Source organism: Neodiprion virginianus, chromosome 5 (genome assembly GCF_021901495.1).
Source record: "Neodiprion virginianus isolate iyNeoVirg1 chromosome 5, iyNeoVirg1.1, whole genome shotgun sequence".
In the NCBI taxonomy this organism is placed as follows: domain Eukaryota; kingdom Metazoa; phylum Arthropoda; class Insecta; order Hymenoptera; family Diprionidae; genus Neodiprion; species Neodiprion virginianus.
Window position 1 is genome coordinate 23,481,861 of NC_060881.1, and position 23,618 is coordinate 23,505,478.

The 23,618-nt window shown below is 38.7% G+C and overlaps 1 protein-coding gene across 5 annotated transcripts in view; it reads left to right on the top strand.

Annotated features, from left to right (window-relative positions):
- The window catches only part of LOC124304408 (protein turtle homolog A-like), a 418,202-nt gene that overhangs the window by 331,849 nt on the left and 62,735 nt on the right, over positions 1 to 23,618 (top strand). For all 5 annotated transcript variants that reach the window (XM_046762620.1, XM_046762618.1, XM_046762619.1 and 2 more), the window contains one exon: positions 13,572 to 13,797. In XM_046762620.1, the coding sequence (XP_046618576.1) occupies positions 13,572 to 13,797 (226 nt within the window). The remainder of the gene's footprint in view (positions 1 to 13,571; positions 13,798 to 23,618) is intronic.

Consider the following 23,618-nt stretch of genomic DNA (forward strand, 5'->3'; position numbering starts at 1 on the left):
AACTTCTAAAGGTCCAGAGTTCCACTGTTTAGAAATTTCGGACGGTCCGCAATTCGGAACGGGCACCTAATAAATTGCGAAAACTTTCTTTCAAGCCGTTGTGAAGATTATCCGACAGAAGCACTGTTAAACATATTGTTAGTAATGTTCCATACTTCAATCAGAATGGATCTTTTAACATTTGGATTAATTAGATTTGACGGTTCGCCAGAATTTTGAGTTTCCGACACCTGGACCGACAACTTCACACGTGATTATCTTTTTCAGTGAATCTTTCAAAAAACCAATTGTTTAGTTTCAAATTAGCTTAGAAGCTGTAAAAGTAATAAAATTACAATTAATTCTTGTTAATTAAATTGATTTGGTCTTTCACCGAAAATTGTTTTACTTGTCGTAAACTGTACTTTGTTTTTCTCGTTTATACATAAATCGATAAGTTGAAGTCAATGGCGAATAAATTAAAATTCATGATTGAATATGAAATGTATAACTAAAGTTTCATACTTCACCATCGTATTTTATTCCTAGCACGATACGTTTAAACTGTGCGAATATTAGTGTTACTGTCAACTTTTAATTAAGGTGAAAAAATCGTACAATTTTTGCAAGTCGAAGTTAGCGAAGAAGAACATGAGTAAATTATTTCATATGCAAAACCTGACGAAGAAATGAATATTTTGTATAAATAATAATACTGTGAATGATATGGATGGTCTGGTAGATCGCACTCGGGCATTGTCATCTACATAAAGACAGTTCGGTATTCCTTTTTCTCATTTTATCCGTTTGTTTACTGCGTATAAAGTTCGATGAACTTTGTTTACAAACTATAAGTTTAAATGAAAGTGTCTCAGATTAAATAACCTACATTCTGATGTTAATTGAAAAGTTTCATCCAAGCGAAGATTGGAATTGTGATAGAAATTCATTGTACCCGTGGCGAGTTTCTGCGATCTTTGTAATGCGCGTATACACAGGGTGATCTTGCACAAAACCTCGAAATCGATCACGGCTCGTCTGTTCTAGCAAAATTCCATTTCTCATCAGCCAATGAAATCGGCATTAATTACACGGTAGCGACTCGCGAAACCTTTATTTCGCCTTATCTTGCTCACGTTGGTTAAAGTGACGAGTGTTTCAATCAGCTGAACAAGGGACGAACTCCTGAGCCAACCGACTTAAACCCATTACTGATACAATTGAAAATAGTCACCCTGTATTCATCGTGTCTCTGCGCAGTGTATATAAAACAACTGCGATACGGAATACGTGAAATGACTGTGGAAAGTTGAGATCGGGCAGGAAAGGGAATTAAGGCGCAAACCGGGAAATTGCGTGTCCTCCGTAGATTAACACTACTCGCTTCGCTTCGAGCCGAGTTTACAGCGATTTGACTCACTGGTAAATTGATTTAATTACCGTCTAGACTAGTCGGCTCGGTCTGACGCATTGCCGCCCTTTGCCCTCCGCGCCCTTCGCATAATGTAAGAACTACCAACTATCGTCAAGGTACATCACTGATTTCTAACCCTCGCCCTCAACTACCCGGAACCGGGGAGAGATCTCTCAGCGAATGAACGATGGCGTCAAACTTCCGAATTTCCTTAAATGTGTTCGGGCACCTTCCATGATACACATGTATAATTCCATCCGCCGTAAGGCTGGCAACATCTGTAAGTAGGAAAGATATTTCTTCCCTAATTGGTTTTCAAATGGCGAACATTCCAATGGTCTTCGACATGTCCGCCGATTGTAATCTGAGAACATTATATTATCATGCGATTTATAGATCTCTTACAAATCCGTGGATATCCATCAGCTCGAATGATACCGGTAAGGTACCATCCATACTTTCCATCGATTTCCCGAATCAGCATTAAAAGTATTCACTTGTTTGTTTATGAGTCCAGTCTCTTATGACACTTCATCCATACTTTACGTCAGATAACATGAATGGGAGACAACTCGTGGCGACGAATCCTTCATCAAGAAAAAAAAAAAAAAAAAAATGGAACTCGGTGCAGCATTTATCCTTACAGAAATATCCTATTGGATATGCCGAGCAGAAAGGAACACGCGAGTCGTGAAATTGACGGTCGCTATTCGATACGATCTGAAAAGCATGGTTCAATTCTTTATTCAATCTTGTCGATCGGTGCGCGTGAATCGAAAGAGTGCTGATACTTGAATGCTTGCTCCCTCTTTTATCCCTAGATATAGGTTATGGATTTCACGTATTGATTCACCCGTAATGGTTCGCCATTTCCGAAGACATACGTTTGCTGATTATAAGTACAGGTAATTTTGTCTCTTCTCATTTTGATATCAGGTATACGTGTCATAGTGTGTAACATTTTGGAATCACTGGTAGCTGAACTAGTCCGATATGTACGAAGTGCACCGTTGAAAGTGGCGATAATAGAGAATAAAGAAAAAACGTGTTTAGTGTGTATCGTTTCATTAGAATAAATCCACCCACAGCAACATTAACGAATCGTGAATACATCTACGCCTGAATATAAAGGCTGTAGTGAAGCACTTCTGATTTCTCAGCAAGATTAAGAGTAATGCGAATCTGAGTAGGTGAAATAAAGAATAAGAAGTATCCGAAATACCGCTGAATAATAGCTGTGAATTGAAGCAAAAGTTGGTGTGTCGGTGAAGTGAAATTATCGCTTGATACGCCTTTTGACATTTCCCTGACTCGGCCGCATTAGGCTTCATTCGAGAAAATCGGCAACTAGATTAGACGTCGCATCAACGAGCCGGGCCAAGCACCAGTGGCTTGGTGAATTTACTCCGTTTCGGGTTTCAAAGTGGCGTGTTACGGCGATAGTATCAAAGCCGTCAAACAGCGGCTGGAATACCTGACAAATTCCCGGAGTCGAGGGCAAGCGCGTACATCATCCACTTCAGGAATCGCGCAGTGCCAGGTCGATTCCGGAAGGCAGGACGAAGAGTGATGAACCGTCTGTCCGTTGGACGAAACGGAAACGAGGAGTAAGACAAAGAGAGGGATGAGTGCCTTGGAAAGACGAATGCGGAGGGCTGTCTTCTCTGGTCTAGGGTCGATGCTTATTTTCCAACGAAACAGCCTCGCTTTCCGAGGCAAGCAATCCAATTGTATACTTTTTATCCGTGTTGTTCACTCCGCGATTGTTTTTCCTGCATTCTCAAACGCGAGACGCGGTGCGTCAACACGCCGCTGGTGGTTCGCTGCAGTTTGGATTTGGATTAATTGAGTAATACTTTCTGTCACGAACTCGATGTAGCTGGATAACCACGGCAGAAATGAATAAATTAGGTCGGTAGATTCGTTTGCGCCGAGCTCCTGGTCGCCCCGGTCTATTCAAACTGCAGGGAAAATCCAATTGCCAAGTGAAGTTCTTTAAATCACAGTAACCCGGCGGTGCCGTTTCGCTTTTCATGCACTACCTACGGTGAATGGAAATATCAAACGCTCTGAGTACCAACTTCCGAGTTTATTATTAATGTGAAATACGGGGATTAAAACTACCGCCAGAACAGTGAAATTGTAAAGCTATATTCAAGGTGATAATGCAATAACAAAGTTTAAGGTTCGCAGAATGTTCCTCAGTTGTCAGTATATTCTCACGGTATCACATTGCGAGAAAAATCTGACGTCGACTTCCGTAGAAAAATAATTTCGCGTCAATTTTACACCACGTGATCTTGAATTTTCCGAGTGAACGGAAAAATTTTTTCACAATAGTCCACGCCGGTCAATTTTACTCAATTTTAATATCATCATTTTCCGCAAGGTACGTACTGACAAAATGAAAAACAAACAAAAACGCAAGTTACTCCCGATTCCTCGTCAAATCCACCCAGCGAACATTAAACGTTCAATTCTGAGAAGCCAACTAGGAGATTTCGCGGTCGAAGGAAGTTCAGCGATGAGCCTTTGGCGCAGGATTCATTGATACATCAGGGATAACCGAGGGTGACATGCTTCGTGAACTTTGCAAGGCTACAACCTTGTAATCGCATTATCAGAATCAGGCTTTATCGGTGTCCATTGAGTTAGTATCAGTGTCAACCTCTCCCGCAATCCTGTTGCTCGGACGAAGAATACGGAGTGTGGGCGCCGTCGGGAGTACTGCAAAAGGTGCTCTCATCAAAGGGGGATGATAATGGTCCTGAACAAAACACTTGGTACTGCAGCCAGCTGCTCCCGAGCTCGAGTTTCTTTTCATCGATAAAAGATTGCCTCTTCGTCCGGTGTAAATAATGCTTTCCATCTTACATCGTCGACGCCCACTTGCAGCAAGGTATACCCCGGGGCTTTTTATTCTATTTCGTCTTCTTGAACGACGTGCGCATCAGCCCAACGCTGAGCAGTAGACGTTGCCTCGTTTCTATCGGCAGCTACTGTTGGAACTTTCGTGACGAAGGCAATTATTTCCTCGTTCAAGGTCCCGTTTTGTTTTGGGTTTGCACAGGACGCCAACCGAGCAAAACTCTTGCACACGTGTAGGTATCGACGCTTTTGCAAAAGCTGGCGTGGCGCGGAATGGCGGAATCGTCCTAGGGATATCGAAACCCCATTACAGCCTCGAACCGTGTAATTGGCAGTAGTTACCCCGCTTCGAAACTAGCGCGCTAACCATGCACCAGACCCGTTCGATACCAAGCCTCGCAGCTGTGTCAAACACATCACTCCGAGGCTTCCAGCATCCCGGGATGTTTCCGGCAATCTACCAGTCAGCGATTAAATTCCTCTCCACGTTCATCGACTCGTGGGTTAAACCCTAGCGAACCGTCGACCGACAAGAGAGCAGGGCGACCTTAAGCTTGCTTGCTCCGGAAAGCTTTCACGGGCTTCGTACGGTGTGAAAAGAAACATTTTTGAATGTCGGATACTCGTCAATGGGTAATAATTCTTGAATGTCAGTAATTGGCGATCGCGATTTTTGAAGAAATTGGCTCAGCGATGGAAAATATCAACCATCGTGAGTAAGTAACGAATCTTCCCGACGAACAGCTACGACTTTTCAAAAACAAGGTCGGGAATTTTAACTGTAATCCGTAATCCAGCATAATTTATGCCACACAGAATTCGGAAGTGATTTTCGTTGACAATTGATGTCCCGAATTAAGCGATTCCAATATCAAAGATCACGTACGATTGTTAAGTGCGCACGATATGTTATCCGGTATAATTTCTTCAACTTTGTGAATATTTGTCAAGACAATCTTTCGACGAGCTATCCGAAACAGCAATTTGCGTAATAATGCGACCGCTCAGCGCGTGGATGTTTGAAATGGTCTGCAAGTCAAGGGATAGGTACGTCAAAGGAGTGACGACCGCATCCTTGCAGCAAATAGCGGCTCGTTTATAACTTGAGGTCTAGGGTCCTCTAAATTTCGCGCATCATAGTCCGCAGTAGACGTTTCCCTGGAAATGAGCTAGTTATGGGGTAATAGCGTGATGAGTTTCCACCGAGTTTACACAGCTGTGACCATTTCGCAGTTAACGCACGGAGTGAAATAGCTCACCCGTCAAAGTCAATACGCGGTTTGAAATCTCTCGATGAAATGTATGCCAGACATTGAGCTATACCACCATACAACAAACGACAAGTGTGAAACAATAAAAAAAAAAAGAAAAAAAGAGGGGAACAGATTCAATGTAGATATAGATTAATTTTCTTCATATGAAACAAATCGCCAAAATATCATTTAGAGAATTTAACCTCCTAGGAGAGAAAAATTCTGCAGTTGCATGCTGCGGTGAATACCATTGACTTCGGAACGGAATATTTCTCAACTCTTTTTTTCCTCAAGTTTAATTTCATATCCCAGCCTTACGAGGATCACTAATTCAGTTCTAAGGGTGATTCATAAGCGTTAACGATATTATCCAGTTCTGAATAATCCGTTTCCAGACGTACATCTGAGTGGTCCATTAATATGAGAATAAGAAGACCGGGGAATCGATGTAGGTATAAGTTATTTTCCTTGATTACCGCACGGAGAAGAACAAAAAGAGAACAGATTTTACTCGATATTGTAGAAAAAGAGGTGGACATCAGGTGTTTTGGTAAAATATACTCCGTGAAATACAGAATTTACTGTGAAATCAGTGAAAACCACTGCGGGCAGAGTGAAATCTGTTACATTTGTAGTAAAAAATATAGTTGACATGGGTATTTGCTTTTTTCCAACGGTTTCGCGTAAAATCTGCTCATTTTCTTTGCTCCATGAACGATATTCACACTTTAATATTAATGTTCTGCTAATTTACGGTTCGCGACATACTTTTCTCATACCTTCAACTTCTCATTGCATATGAAACGATGAATATTGGTGGTATTTATTCATCCTTCACAAGAAACCCACCGAAGCTGCGTAAGTCGGTTGAAAAAACTCACTTCGCCCTCACATGGCCTCCTCTTCATTCTCGCCATTCGTACCCCAAGAGGTGAATAATAATATGTTCACTATTTTATTACACCTCAGGGAAGAATATATGGGATGGCCAAAACATTTCTCATGAGAGGTTCTTCTTTGTATATATATATATATATTTTTTTTTCCGCTTCTTACCTTCTCTGAAACTGAGTTCCTACACTGCTAAAACAACACGAAGGGCAATGCGTAAAACTGTGAAGGGATGAGTCGGCTCCCTCCTCTTCAGCGGCCGAAGGAGGTGTGCGGCATATTAATGATAATGATAATAATCGTAATTACAACACGGTTCATAAACGATCTCAGGGTGGTAAATATTACCACGACATGATGTGTTGATGCGATGCAAACATCGCCGAGGGTGTTACTCCGGTTTTAACCCACCCTCCGAGGTGGCATCGCTGCCGAGTTAATTATGTAGTTACGTTTACGAAAGGCTGAAGTTTACAGAGTAAAGCTTTTCCATAATTTTGTCTCCGTCGGTATACGTCAGCCGACGAGACGCCGCTTCTCGCGAATAGCCTCGCACAATGCCTGCGACTTACAACAGCGAATCTTCTCTTAAACACACCGCGAAGAGAGAGAGAGAGAGAGAGAAGGGAATGGGCGTGCAATTTAGCCGTCTGAGCTTTGAAAAACAGTTATTCAGCTCACGTTCGCTCTGTTCAAGACTCATGTTCAAATTTTAGGATTTTCAGGAGGGTAAAAAAGTAAAGAAAGGAACAACGTACAATGGGAAAAGTGTCTTCTCATAATTTTTCGCGAAATTTTTACTGTACTGTGTAAAAGAGACGATTATTGTTATTATTTTTATTATTGTTCGTGACTACGCCTATTTCGCATGCTGTGAATGCGTTAACAGCGTCCTTTGATAAAAGATACCATTTTTTTTTCACCGTTATGTTAGCTCTGAAATATTTCAGTTCGCTTTTAGTATACTCTCGAAACTCTGATAGAAGATGATATTCGCAACCACGATTTAAACCCCTACAATCGTATGATACAATGTTATCAATAAAGTACAGGTTCAATAACTATTCGCAGCAACTATTGTTTGATTTAAAATAACATTTTGTACCTTGAATCGATCAGGAGAAAGGAACCCGAATACGAAAACACTGACACGATAAATATCATTTCATGACACGATTTCATTTCAATGACAAAACATGAACGGATTGGAAGAAATGATTCACTGCTTCAAAACAGCGATCAACAATTATTCGCAATCAAAATATTTTATACGCTTGGAAAAAAAAAATCAATTCAGTATCCAAAACAATTATTTCTCCGAAATTATTATTACTCCAACTTTCTCAAATGAATTTGTTAGTTACGATTTTTATTTTTATTATTTCCAATAAATTTGACCACACTGATTTTCAACCTTTTATCTCGTTCGTCGGTTCTGCATCCAATCTCGTTCCCCGTGGAATTGGTCGCGAATTTTCTTTCCGGCCTCTCTTATTCGTTCTATAAGTGCGTAGAAATAAACACTTCTTTCCAGAGATGTAAAAACCTCGCGATTTATTCCGGTCGCGTCATGTAACTTGACTCTTGTTTCAAGAGTCGCTCGCTTTCGTCAAGTTTCCGCGGTTCAAAGGGCTGCAAAAAGAAAAAAACAAAAACAACCTTTCACAAATTCTTTGCGCTCCAAGTACTGCACGTACGGGTCTCTAATTCCTTCGAATAAGAATCGGAAAAATTTTCATATTTTTTTTTTCTCAACTTCTTGTTCATCTGTTTTCAGAGGAAAAAGGAAGTTATTGTAACCAGTAAATGAAAATTTTACCATTTTTGGATGGACGTCTGTGTGTATGACTGTATGTACGTGTGTGATGAATTTTTTTGTCCGACGATGCCTCGAGAACGAGTTACTGGATTTCATTGATTTTGGTTTTAATCGGCATGGATTTTCCAAACTTGGAACTAATTAGATTTTGATTTTTATCGGTTCAGTAATTTTTCAATAATTCAAATGACAAAGTTTCAAAAAACAACATAAAAGTTATATCTTGAGAATGGATGAATGGATTAGAATGAAAATTGATACCATCAGGTTTTTTCGGTTGTTAATCGGGATTCTGAAGTTAGATTTACAAAATTCAAAATGGCGAATCTAAAAAGAAACTAAAAATATGCGGGTTTTGGTAGAAATTACCAGGCAGAGGTTTCTTGGATCACCGACATCGACGCCAAGATCGGACTTCCAAAATTTGTAATAATGGATCCATTATAGGAATTTGCAATAGAAAAACACCTGAGGGCTTTTAAATCGTTCGTAAAGAATCTGAATTTGTTGTTCGAGATTCGAATTCGACACTGATATTTTTTTTCTGTGACCTTGGAACCTGCAGTATGAAAATGGAAAGTTCGAGGGTTGGCTCTCGGCCAGCCCAAAACCACTTGTTCTGCATGAAAATATCACGGTTCATCAAAGTGGAAAAAATTTTTTTGTCTGCATTTCAAGTAGTTTTCTGATATTGGCGAAATCCTCTTGAGACGGCGAGAAATCTTTCTGATGTCAAGGCAAAAGAGAGTGTCAAATCAAGTAAGATGAAATCGCAGCAACTCATGTGGAATCAATTCAAATCGACGGTAATAGCGTAAGATCGTATCTGAAATCGGGACGAAGTGGCGTGGAATCATCCCTTGAGGCGTTGGAAAATAATTTGGCGAAAACAATATCGAGTTGCAGAATGAAATCGTATTTATACATTGAAACAAACCATCGAGACTCGGTTCCAAGTTTATCCCGACGCTTCTGATATTCGCAATTCATTTCCACATTACAATTACATCTAAGTTTGTAATTCGTTCGATTCGTGAAATTGTTCAAGTAATTCAATTGTACCAACAGTGAGTAAAAGTCAATAATCTGTCCGGACGACGAGGATATTTATCATCAAATCGGCACATTTGATTGTCAAATAAAAAGGGAATGTACACGGTGAATATTAATACGATGATTGATTTTTTTTTTTTTTTAATTCTGCAACTTTGCAGGTTTCTATCTACAGCAAACGAACCATTTGACGACTCGGTCTTCGGTGTTCCGTCGTAAAACGGTAATGAACTTTCGTAATGAGCCGTAAACGCAAGTGATATAATTATCTATATGTATATAAGTATGTGTGTGTATATATGTATATACACACACCTTCTATTCGTGAAATATTTACGACTCCGAGACATTACCTTCTCTTCACTTAAAACCCTGGTAATTTCCTTCAATTTCACCCAGTTAATTACGTACCGATCGACGCTTTGAGAATTTCTGTATAGTATACAGTATCGCTTTCAACATGATGAAACTCGAGTTTATAAGGTATACCGAATTTTAAAAGGGTATCGGAAAAACGAAATTATAAGTCTAGTCGAATTTTGAGAAGCTACGCGTCTTAAATGCACCATTCGAAAATTGAGCTGCTGATAATTAATCAATTTCGAATGAATTATTCATTCCTGTATAATATACTTACTATTAGGATTTGAAGCTATATCGAATTATGTTCATATTTTATATTCTCTATGAATACCCAAGCAGGGTTCTCACATAAAAATTCCAAAAATTATTCTTCACAAGGATCATTTTCTTCGATCAGATGCTCAATTATTATTGACGATTTATTTTGATAGTTCGAAAATTGGAAAGTCTAGAAAGATAATAAAAATATTTCTGAAACTGAGAATACTGAAAATTGAGGGTAGATACAATCAAAATTAAATGTGAGATGTTTCACGTCATGTTTAAATATAAGAATTGTAATTATTTCCTTTCATTATATTTCCTAAATATTTTAGCAATATCCGTTCATCAAATTGTATATTCATTCATCCATCCAATTAATTATTCACTCATTAAATTTACATTTTTAAATTGTCTTTCTTTAATTTTCACACGTATTGTTGAAATTTTTACTTTTTAATGCGTTGAATCATTTCCTTGATAATAACTTGACTGTTGGTGACAATTAATAAAGAACTTCTGTCGACGTTCACGTTCAAAATCGCGGGTGAATCGAATGTGATTTTTTTCGACCAATTGTCGTTTACCGAGTACGCAAGCTACACAAAAGCTCACAATTGGGAGGGATCGAACTGACGAGCCAACGTCAGCGATATCAGGCTTCGTCGATCAGTGAATGTTGGTGTGATTTTCGGGGAACATTTTCCCCGCGTATTGATCATTTGAAGGATTGTTTTCATTTACTGGCTCAACGTTTACCTCGCGCTCCGTTCCATTTGTGAATTCCACATGATGTACGTTATGTACAACGTACCCTAATTCCGATCTGAATGATGGACGATCAGCAAATCACCTCCCGCGCTCTACTTATGTCTAAAAAAAAATCCTGAACACATTCACTATCGCACACAAATCCTGCCTCATTATTCTAATTCACTTTATTCAAGACACTTCGCTCGTGGCTAGACTTTATTTCATCACTCTTCCATAACGCTTCTCTCCATTAACTTAATACTCCGATCAATCGCTTGACCTTTGTTTTCTGGAAAAAACGAATTTCGTTATTGCTACAAATGTAGTAGATATACAAGGTCGGTTTTGCGTACAGATTCCGCTACCGACATTATTAACCGCTTCACAGCTCAGACGCAAACCCTTTTATTTCGATAGAGGTTATCCCCACACTGGTCTGCTTTATCGATCATCGATAATGTTGGCCAGTACAAACGAGGAAATTTTTTCAAATTTCCTTTACATCACATTTTAATCCTTTTTGTTTTGACAACTTCATATTATCAAAAAAATTTCGTCCGATAACTTTTAATGGAGGTTTAGGAAATTTTTAAACAAATGAGGTACATTGGTTAAAGGATACAGAATCGAAATACGTTGGAAAAATAAATACTTCCACAGCTAGATTTAATTTCATTCTGAAAGGGTTGATAAATCCTGATGTGACTTTATACCCTGAGCTAAAAAGCAGAGCTTTTTGTGTCCACCTATTAGTTTTCTCTATTTTTCATTTTCTCGTTCTTCTCTCGTACGGTGAGGTGAAAAAAGATGAAAAAACCAGAGAGTAAAAACAACCCCATAGAGAGGGAGTGACAGTACAGGGGTCGACTCGCTACAAAGTGCGAGTATGTTTACACGTCGCAACTCAGTCAGCCTAATTATCAGCCGGAGGGCGTACGGCGTGGCTCTTTGGCTCCCTCTCGTGCGCTTCACAAGGGCCTGACTTTGAGATAATATGCAAAGTAGCCCTATTAACCGGAGATAAGGGGCGGGCGTGGAAGCGCACGCAGACGAGTCTGCACAATGGGATGTATATTACGTATATAACGTCGGCGCAATTAATGTACCATATCATAAAACGCCCGCCGGGCTTGCTCATGCTTGGATCCCGAAATTTTTATACACCGAAATCATTTCAGAGTACAATTCAAAATTGTTGAGAAATAATTTGCCTCAATATTCATTCAACTCTTTCTGTTGAGATTCAACCTTTTTTTAACCGTTGTTCAATCATCTTTCGCTTTTGTCCTATTTTTCCTACAAGGAAGTGGTAGCGACTGTACATTTCGACGACAGAGAAAAAATGAATAGATACGGTCTGATGTACTGAGATTCAATTACATTTAATGAGATCCGAATTTCGTCTTCAGCTCATCTGATCTGAATATATGTATATATATATATATATATATATATATTTATCTTTGTTGGGGACGTTTTATAATTGAAGTAAAATATTATGTACGATTCGAGAACGAGAACAAAAACAAATACAATGAATTAAGAAGCTAGGAAAGACTAACTGATCCCAAATCGAAAGAATGTTTAGACTTCTCTCTAATTGTAAGTGTCTTTCGAAAGAAATCTGTTTCGTTACCCAGCAGCTGAAGATTCTTGTCTTAAATTCGCGCTTTGTTCTTTCAAGCTTAATGAACATTGAACACTGACATAGGTATGTAATTTATAGACGTGATTAGATCTAATCTGCGGTAGCAACTTGTAATTTATAAATCAGATTGAACAAAGACAAAATTTGAATCTAATAAGATTTAATCAAATCAAATTACATCTATTCATTTTTTTTTCTCGGGCAGAAACTGGCGTTGAATAAAATAAGGCGATTCGGATGTTCGTGTTCGACGCGGGTTAAATTTAGGATCCGCCACAACGCGTGCAGGAAAATCAATATAACATTGAGGTAATGATATAGGATGACATTTTTTATTGCATGCGGACATTTGAATTATTGATACCGAATATCAGGATATTTAATATTAAACGGGTGCGGAAGAGTGGCTATAAATTATTTTTCCCTAGACCTGTTTTATTCATTCCGATTTCTTTGTTTTTCGCGTTTCACTCTCTATTTAGATAATTGAATGATTTTCTGCTGCATGTCTTTGCGCAGTATTACCTAATTTTTAGATTAAAAAAACGGTTCGTAGTATTAAAATTTATTTGTACACTGGATTGAAAGGAATTATTTGTAACAGGTAATAAAGCGATATTTATTCGTATAAAGTTTACTCTAAAATCATAATTTGTAACTTGAAAAAACTGAACCACTTTCTAAAATCTGGAAAAATTCAGAAAAATCCTTTCAAATTATACTGCGGAAACGCTGGGTCGAAAAATTCTGAAAAGAATTACGATTTCATTTCTCTTCATGCGCTTTCATACTAAAAATTCTAATACCGCTCTGAGACATCGACTTAAAATCTTTATCCAGATGTCACGGAATGCCCGATATACACATAACTTCTCCGAACTACTTGACGTTTTCACGTACATATTTTAATGCTAACTGTCCGATATCCTCACTGTCATTATTCTCTATTCCCTTTTACGACAATATTGAAATGACTTTAACGTTTCTTCTCGTTCAACATTAAACTGTCGGATCAATTTGGTTGGTCTGCGCGAAGTAGGGGGATTAAGAACTAATTTTCTATTTCTATTATAAATGATATTGTTTGACTCGTCGATGATCATAAATAAATGAACAATCGTTTTTAGTACTATGTTCAACTGTTTTACCACAATTTTGTTTCAGGCAGACCAGTTGCATTTATTTCCACTGTCGTACAACGAAACGTTACAAGATAAACAATTTTCCATTCTATATTTATTTCTCATTTTCTATCCACTCTGCTTTCAGATGACGCCACTCCAGGTGTCCTGGGTCAGACACAGGGACATCCACCTCCTAACGGTCGGTCGTTACACCTACACGAGTGACCAGCGTTTCAGGGCGATCCACCAGGCTCAGACAGACGACTGGACGCTGCAGATAAAGTATCCTCAGCATCGTGATAGCGGGATATACGAGTGTCAGGTCTCGACGACGCCGCACATGAGCCACTTTGTACATCTCAACGTTGTCGGTGAGTCCGAAAATCCCATCGTTGACTTTCATTCCTGCGATACATACGGAACTTTATTCCCGACTGAAATCTGGCCGCGATATTTATTTGAAAATTGGAACTTGTGAATTGGCCTCATATTTGCCGGAAATCAGTTTTGGCAAAAATATGTCACTTTTGTGCCGCTCTTGACGTGAAAAAAGTTAAATTTATGCTCGAGTGATTTGTCTGACCTTGATCGGTTAGCCCAAGAATTTTCTGCTCGGACATGCGTTTTGAACTCGTAAAACATCAACAAGTGAAATATTTCATTTTATGAATTGTTATGACGTTTTTATTTGAGTAACAGAAAAATCAAAAGACTCATCGACTCCAAGAGCTAATCGGTTCTAACCTAAAAAGTTTCGAGTAGATTCAGACCGAAATCAACGAAACCTGTTGATCTGTTCTCAAGATATAATTTCTAACTTCAGAGTACAAAAAAAAAAAGATTTAAATTCGTGATCAAGTGGGGTAAAAAATGTGATCACATACGTCCATCTAAAAATAATTAGAGTTATTTTTTTAGATCTTGAAACATCGAGATCTAGTGAAAACTTAACTTTTCATTCTCGGGGTTATTACAATAACTTTCTTTTTTCTCTGTGAATAGGCAAACAGGAATTCACGAAGCGAATGGTCGTACGAAAAAAATATTGACTTTGGGGATAGGCGCGTTTTTGGTGCTGATTCTCGCAAAGGTTAACTTATTATGTTTAATTCTTCAGTCTGAAATATATTAGTTGCAATAATTTTATGTACCTACATGATACTGGAATAACGTAGATGACTAACGACTCGTTGGATTGTCGTCGATACTCAATCATTCTGGACGAAAAAAAATGTCTAGTAATGAAATCACTTGAAAAAATTCATTACGTACAACCGATGTTGATTCAGGCCACATCCATGCCTCGACTCCTGCGTAAATAAAAAAAAAATACGATATACAAAAAATATGAGGATATTCAATAGGAAACAGCGCAAGTCTGGTCTCGCCGCGTTCATTTCGCAAACATCGTTCCCCGTTTATTTAAATTACCGCGTTGTTAGCCGACGGATTTATCGGCAGGCACGTAGGATTGATATCGAAATGAAAAAACAGTGCTCCTCTAAAAATAATATCGAGACTCTTAATTGCTTTTCGTTACGTATTGGCTTATAGGTTTGAAAAATCGTTACGCGGGTTCGATGTAACGGAAGCAGCCGCAACGTTGACTTGCGCCATCTTGATTGGGTTTGACAAATAAAATGGAACGTACCGATAAGTGGGCGAAAATGAAGTGCCAACAAAAAGCAGGAAACAGCGTCTTGTCGGAATTCCATAACAATTATACGTATAAGGGTTGAAATGTGCGAATATAGGGCAATGATTTAAACGCAATTCCGGCGGTTAGACGCCGTGAAAATATTATATCCGAGCCCTTTCTCAACGGAATTAGTTTAAACGGATTGCGGAGGGGGATCGATATACCGGCTATGAGTGTAATTCGGAATGATTTCCCGGTGAAGCCCAGCCTCTTGGCAAATATTTTGATTCCTCCAACAATCCGGTTACTTAGCCGTAATTGCATTTGCATAATTTTGACCGTTTTCCGAGAGTTTTCAACGGCCTATAGTTTCGGCCACGGTTTGAAGACGAGGGAAATAAAATTCGGCGATTTAAGGCTGCGGAAAAAGAATGAGAAAATTGGAGAATACAAGGGTCGCAGTGCCGAATTTTCACGGACGCGTCTATCTGTGGGGTGAAATTAATTTAGAGTTAAAATATATAAAATTCGAAACTAGAAAAGGTTGAAGTAGGAAGAAAACCGAAATATAGAACTTTTATAATTCATTTTGCGATCACCAGGGCTTAATCAAATTTTTGCCGACATTGCTTCAATAATATTTTAATATATAATTTAATAAATATAATAATAATTTGAAGAAGAACAAAAAATCAATGAATTCGAAAACGGTCAAGATCAGTTGCATGCCGAGTTGGCATGGAATGCCCCATACACACGAGATACCTTCTCCTTTTCAACCGAAAAGTTTTTCTCCCGACTTGAACTTTATTCGCAATTACATTGTAAATCAGCTCACGTGCCTCCTAGGCAGTATTATCACCCTGCTAATTAGTGCAAGTCCAATTTCAAACAAAAAACTAATTATAAAAACTTTGCGGAAAAAACTCCTCATAATTATTCAAAAATGTCATAAACGTTTGACTCGCTGTGTATAAAGTTCCGTACAATTGGTATAAAAATTCCGAAAGAATAAAATAATTTCTCCAAATGTGATCACGCGGTATTTTTCTATACTCATAAGTGACTGTCACCAACCAATTAAAATCAATCTTATTAAAAACAAAAAAAAAAGCATAAAAATTGACGTTCACGTTCATGTTAATACAGAGGAACAAATGTTTAGTTAAAATCATAAAATAAAAACATCTCTGTCGCGGTATCTATAGATATAGATATAAGTTGAATTACGCGCGGTAGATTTGTAGGAGTAACGGACCCTGTATAGTCAGTCAAAAGTTTCTTGGATCAGCCACTGGAGTCGGGCGCTACAATCGGGCAGAAACGAAGCGAGCCGGGCTTCAAATTTTTCATTCGAGCTCCAGACACGGCGACGACCAGAAGTGCTCGAGACCATCGAGTAGATTTCGATTTCGAAGCAACAGCGGTAGGAGGGGGGAGTCCGTCAATTTTCGAGTCGAATGCGAGTATTCGCGGATTGATATCAGAGGTGCCTGGTTCTCCGCGGCGTGATCACCGAGGTGTTCGTGTCACCGCGTAGGGATCCCGGCGTCTGATCATGAGCGGATCGCACGTGTCGAATCAATCGGCCGTTGAAAGAAAGCTTTAACCGCTCCCGCGGCTAACTGTAGCGAAGTTTTTGGGTTTGAGGCGGGTCTGCGTATGTTTGCCGGAGCCCCTGACGTCACGATCGATGAGCTATTGGCTGCGGCTGAGACTTAAAAACGTCCGTCTGACCGCGTTGGGACTCCGGCGTGTGGCGCGGCATGCACATGCGCTGCATTTCGAATTTGTGGCTCCTTAATCGCGAATCAAGGGATCTCGATGCATCGCGGCGTGTTATAAAAACCGCGTGTGACACGCGTGCACGCCAGATTGTAAAAAATTATCAACTTCGGAATGAGAGAGTGTTCGGGTGGGATTGAAAGATTTTTGTAACCGTAACCACGGTTCTCTGTACCACGGACCCGTTGAGTCCGTGACGTAAGAGGTCCTTGGTGACCTGACTCCGGCACAGAGACTGTCGTAAGAATTTTGAGAGATCAAAAAAAATAATATATACGAAATATCCTTCTCGTACGACCATAACATTTTCTCAAGTATATAAAACAGGCGGCTTTGGACTAGGCGTGCACTGTCCATTGAATCTTCCATTTTTGCATTGCAGGTTCCAAGTTTATAGAGAGAAAAAAAACAAAATAATATATCTGCCCAGCGAACTGCCGTCAGTCAGTCAATTAATAAAAGTAAAATCAATCAATTCATCTATTGTTGAGATATCATTTTCACTTGATTTTTCGCCTGTTTATTATTTAAATAATTGAAAAAGTACCGCACCAATCAGACCCAAAATCTAACGATTGCAGTTTAGAAAACTTGCGTCGATTGAGGCCAAAATCATCGAAATCCGTTAACTCGTTCTCAAGATATCGTCGTACAAGAAAACTTGTCCACAAATGTTTGGGGGTGATTTTCCGGACCTTAAAACGTTGATATAGTAAAAACTCAACTTTTTATTTTCGCGTTGATTGCAATAACTTTGTTTTTCTCTGAGAACTGAGAAATTTGTTTTACAATCGAGCGAAATGGTTAGAAAAATGAGGTCAAGCGAGGTTTTTTTTTTTTAGCGAAGAGATAGATTCGACGAAAAAAGAGTGAAACATAATTTCGGATCGTACGAAACGAGGGTAAGGTTAATGCAAACTCGATAAGAGTGCGCGGAGCGATTTTTCGAGGTGCGAACACGTTCCGCGGCAATTGATCGATTCGAAAGGTATCCGCTACTGAGCTGGGACGTCTCTGTAACCTTCCTGAAAATTTGAATAAAACGGGAACAGCTGAATTTGAGGCTTTTCTTTGTCCTGCAATTTATTCAAGCACCCACCGAATCTCACAAAGCGTAACCGCCTCCGCATATTGAACCACATCCGTGCTCAAGTGACCCACGCCCGCGATTTCCCGGAAGATTACTCATTTTCGGTTTTCTATCCACAACGCGATATTTTCCGACGTATAAAAGCGATTCGGGCTCTTTCGTTTCGTCGACGAATAAAAGAAAATCTCACGCTTTGCTGCCCAGATACGCGATTTTTTGCCAAAGCTTTATAAACTTTTATACGTGGTAAGATGATTATTTAAAAATTGTCAACTGTAGAGCAGCTGGTAAAGAAATTAATTATTATTATACAAGCCGATTTAATATAAATTCAGAGAAAAACCTCGTTTTCGGATTTTCACAAATGTGTTTATTTAATTTCGTGATTGGATTGAAGTTTCTTCATTCGCCTTAAAATGCATAATTTGTCTCGAGCAATTTTTATATTAACGAACCTTATACGAAAACCCGTTGAAATTTTCAAAAATCTTGCGTCAGTTGGAAAAAAAAAAACCAAGTATTGGCAAATTCTTCATACGAATTGTGAACGCGTACCTAAAAAATGTTCACGAAAGTTGAAAAAGAAATTGTTCGAATAGAAAATTTGATTACGCGAACGACTTGCATTTTAAATTATGGGTGCAATTTCCTTTCATTCGTAAAAATAGCATAGCCTACAAAGAATAAAATTCAGAAGTTTGCGACCCTCGAGATTGACGAGGCTGGCATTAATTTTTTACTTTACTGCAGATAACCCTCGACAAATGATCAATTTTTGCATAATCGTCGAGTCGTCGACTCCGCAGTAACTGTCTGAAAATTAGCCACAAGCTGTGCTTAACTCTCGAAGCTTAAAACTAGCGTTTATCTCCACCTAACCCGTCATTCAAAATTCTCTTCACGGTAATTAGCTTCTCCAGCGTAAAGAGTTGTGTTATATTTTACAGATAAAACGTGATCCAAAAATTGTCAATAGACTTGGAAAATTTTCGTGCAACATAATAAAAAAAAAAAAAAAAATAAAAATCACCGAATACTTCATTGTTGCATTGAAATTTATTTCATACGGCTTCTCTGATTCGCGCGAGATTTTCATCCGGTCATCCTGAAAAAATACAACGCGATTTTGTCCCCCGTTACAGATTTGTGATAAGCCTATAAATTTACGGCCATGGACTAGAAAGGCAAGCAAGCCTAGGTACGTGACTCTGGTTTATGGCATGTTGTAAAAGTTTTAACAGCCTTTGGGCTAGACGCTAGTCTAAGACCGGTGAATCAGTCCTCGCGTCTTAAATACGCGCCGCTGTCATTTCCGAAGAGAAATGAAGACGGCATTGCACCGCTGAATGTATTTCCGGTCTGGTTATATTATACGGACATATTGTTCGCGTATTTGTCACGTGAGGCAGTGGTTAAACTTTTTAGAGCGCATGAATTCTACGGTTTTATCGTTACTTTCTCGCGTTAAACTCAAGGCGCTGAGCCTAGCTAATAAAGTTACACTGCCGGTGTATTTGACACAGGGCATTCCATGCCAAATCATCCGAGTCGTGACCCTCGTTACTTTGAATCTTTCTTTCTTTCTTTTCTTTTCTTTTCATACACGGTATTCGTCGATGTGAAACCTACAGAAACTTTCACAATAATGTTTTTGTTAGAAACGATTTTTACAAAGATTTTTCAAAATTTAAATGGTAATAATACGCGCCAAAAAAATCTGATCAATCTCTCTGGAAAATAGAAACCAAAATTCCACTCTCGTTTTGTTCTTGAAATTATCATTGCATAATATAAAGTTCGTACGAATTTTTCAGAATATTGATTGAAAAATGTTACCGTTTTTGAGGCGATTTAATAATGTCTTTATTTTTTTCGATTGTGCGATGAAGGCCGTAGACGAGAAGAAATTTGAATAAAATTCGAAAGGGTCAGAGTTACAGGTTTGGTGATTTGACACGACATGCCCCATATATAATCTACTGTACGTACAACTTGCAAGTGCGCATGTTTTCTTTGCAGCTTTAAGCTCTGCTGCAGTTTTCCGTGAGCATTTTCTTACCCATACGGATCCCACAGCCAGTTTTTTTTTCTTTTTTTTCTCTTCTTTTTCTATTTTACCGTCGGTTCGCAACGCGGTAATAATAATTTTATTACACCGTCGCAAGCTCGGCGCAGCCGGTAAAATGGGAACCACTAGACCGTGAAGCTCGTCTACTATTTGTTTTCTCAAATATTGCCCACCTTTTTACGTATGATCCTCTTATCTTCTTTATGCATTTTTACCCACACATATGATTCACCGTTTTTCCCGCTCTGCAAATTATAATTTTGTGAAATATTATACAACCGTCAAGTTTTGAACGAGTTTGAAATTAAAAATTTTCAACATCAATTCCAAATTACAAGCTCATCGCGATTTACGATTTTTCGAAAAATTTTGGTCCAAGTATCGAAAAACAATCGCACATGATTATAATAGTGGGTGACAGCTGTGAGCGTTCTGATAAAAATTTGAAATCTTCTCAATTGTAACAAAGATTTGAATCGTGCGAAGAATGAAGTCGCAACTAACAGTCGTGTTAGTTCATCGTTGTTACTCAAAATTGTGTGAAAAACAACATTGATCTTTCGGTCTGTTGCCTTTTAAGAGTCCAAGAATTTGTCGATACACATATTCTTTATTCAACCTAGTTCTATTGAAATGATTAAATAACAAACGGTAGTTTCTGTTCCGTCAATATTTATCTATTTATTTATTTATTTATATATATATATATATATGTGTGTGTGTGTGTGTGTGTGTAATAATATATTTTAACTCCTTTAAAGGACCTTTGGGGCACGGGTTAATATTAAAATTAAGAGCGGATTTTACCTTTAAAAATCATTTTTTAGCATTTCGAGTCAGTTTAAGGGGCGAGAGAAGAAGAAATTTTTTTTACCATATTAAGGACCACCCTAATATAAATATATATATGTACGTACGAATAGTAGGAGGGATATTCGATGGGCGCCGGCACCACGCGATCGAAACACATAGACTGCATAATAACCGGGAAGGTTTCCTCTGGTTAGGCGAATTATTGCCTACCTCTGATGTGTACGTATATAATACAGACAAGGGTGTACGTAGATCCGTGGATAAATCGCCACCACTCCCTTACCAACTTTGAGTTGAACTGCAATTGCCTACTGTCACGCTATATTTATTACCCGCCCCGTCTCTCCCTGTCCCAGCAGCTCAGGCCTCAACGAAACCATATTTCACCACCCCTCAAGCTACGCTGATTCTCTCATTTTATTTTTCGTTTTTGTTTTCGTCTTTTCCTTATTTGCATCCCGTGACTCAAAGCTCATTTATGATTAAACATCACTCAAAATTATTCGGAAAAAAAAAAAAAAATTGCATCATTATTTTTCAGTCCGAAACAGCGTACATTTAACGTTTAACTCGACGATGTACTTCGGCTGAGGATACGAAGGATTGAAAATACGTTTTGGACAGAAGTAAAGTAGAACGAAACAAAGTCGCCACGTCAGATTTGCGCAAGTGGATAATTTGGCACGGGTGCTTTACTTGTGCAAGCTCTGATCGTCCGACGTGGGATAATTATAACAGCACGTCACAGATGTTAATTAATCGACGATCTCGGTTAAATTACACGCAGATTTGTTTGCGAAATGGGGGTTTGCATTTCTGGTTCGATTGTTTGTTCGGTCCAATATTGTGTTTTGTGTACAGCTGTTCGCGGCTCACGACGATAATCGTGAATAACAAGGATTCACTCCCCGTTCGTTCATTTGCCCATCCGACCGATCGAACTCGAAGGTTTATAACGATCGGATGATTCTAAAGCATTTTTCTTGTCTGTACACAAACGCCACAAGTACCGAGACTCTGCACACAAAATGTAAACCAATTTATTTTTCGCACTCCCCGAAAATCCTCGAATTAATGTCAGTCGTCTCGGAAAAACGTACACTCTACTACTTCCAGCGTGTACCTAACGATATCAAGGTGGAAAATATAAATGAAAAGCAGGAGAGAAGTGGAAAAGGGACTGACATTTTGTATCATTTTTCACTCTTCTTGCCTTGATTTTTTCATGCAAATTCCGAACCTCGGAAATACGTCATGCATGTAATAAAACAAAAACAAAAACAAAAACTAGTATAAAAAACATATACATCTAGGTATGTACATGATTATAACTTGAAGGCGTAAAAGCTGCGATCCAATTTTTATAATTAGGAATTCTCAGTTGTCAGTAATTAATTTTAGCAATTTTGGGCGTATTGCAAAATAATTCCCAGAGCTTTTTTCGAAATTCGACTGATCATTCGTTTGAAATCAAAATTAACAACTTTTCACCTTGAGAATAAGATTTGAAAAAGAAGAAATCGTAACTGAATCGACTCGAATTTCAATTTTCGTACGTTGATTTTGTCTTCTTTGTTTTGGCTGACTTTTTTTTTTTTGTACCCAATTACCAGACAGATTCTGCTAAATTGTATACACATAGTTGTACTTAATTGATCGGTCAATTACGCGGGGCGTGAAACGTAATTTCTATAGTGATTAGGCAACGCGATGGGAAATTGGGGCGATTTTCACTCCAACCAACACGCAATTGCAGAACTGTTTTACAGCCGTATAACGTATTCGCTTCTGACTTACACGCCCAATTAGCTAATCGGCCAGACTATCCCTGCTGCGCCATACGTGGCGACACCTACGTATTTTGCCTGACCGCAATCCGACTAACTTCACACCGTGTCTGACCGCGATATCGCTTGGTCTTTGATCTAACGCGTGAATTAAGGTCATGTAGTACTCCTACCCCTACCGACCGAGAAAATTCACGCTTTTTCTTCCTACGTCAAACAAAAAAAAGAAAGGAAAGGGTCCAAGCTTCAGAGGTGCGTCGCTCTTTTGTAGCGAAATAAGAAAGCTACTCGTATCCCGAAAAATTGTCAACAAACCGTGGGGGTTTTTTAACCGTGTTACTATTCCTGCAATGAGGAGTGAACTGAGCCATCGTGAGACTGTTTTCATGCAATATATTCATGTCGCTAGACGATAACCAGGAATTACAATAATTTTGTTAATAAATGACGCTATCACGATCGTATGGGTGGACGGCCGAACGTTTCTTGGTTGGTGGAACAGTGCACTGAGAAATTTTTAGTTCCAGTTACCGCTCAGTCCTCAACTATTTTCATTTTTTCATAGTTCCAGGTAGAAAATGAAAATTAGTTTTCTAGCTGTTACCGGAAAGTCTGGTATCCGTTACTATTCTTTCTCATTACGATCACTGTTACTATATTTTCTTGCGACTGTTGCGAAAATTTAATGCTTGTGCAACGATAAATTGTAATTCCAACAATATTCAAACAGTTTTTTCAACGACACCTGTTTTACTGAATTTTTCTAGTTACAGTAACAAGTGAAATTTTTCTCAGTATAGAATTTTTTCAATTACATATATTCCACCAAATTTTGCGAGCCATTTGTTTTTTCTTCTTTTCATTTCACCTTTCATACAACGTTCATTACGACGGTTCCGCGGCGTTGAGGCAAGACTCGGGATTCGCGTTTAGGTCAGTTGTTTTTAATGAAGTCGGTACACCGAGCCCCAGCTTTAAGCCCCGCATGTTCATTAATTCGGTTATGGAAG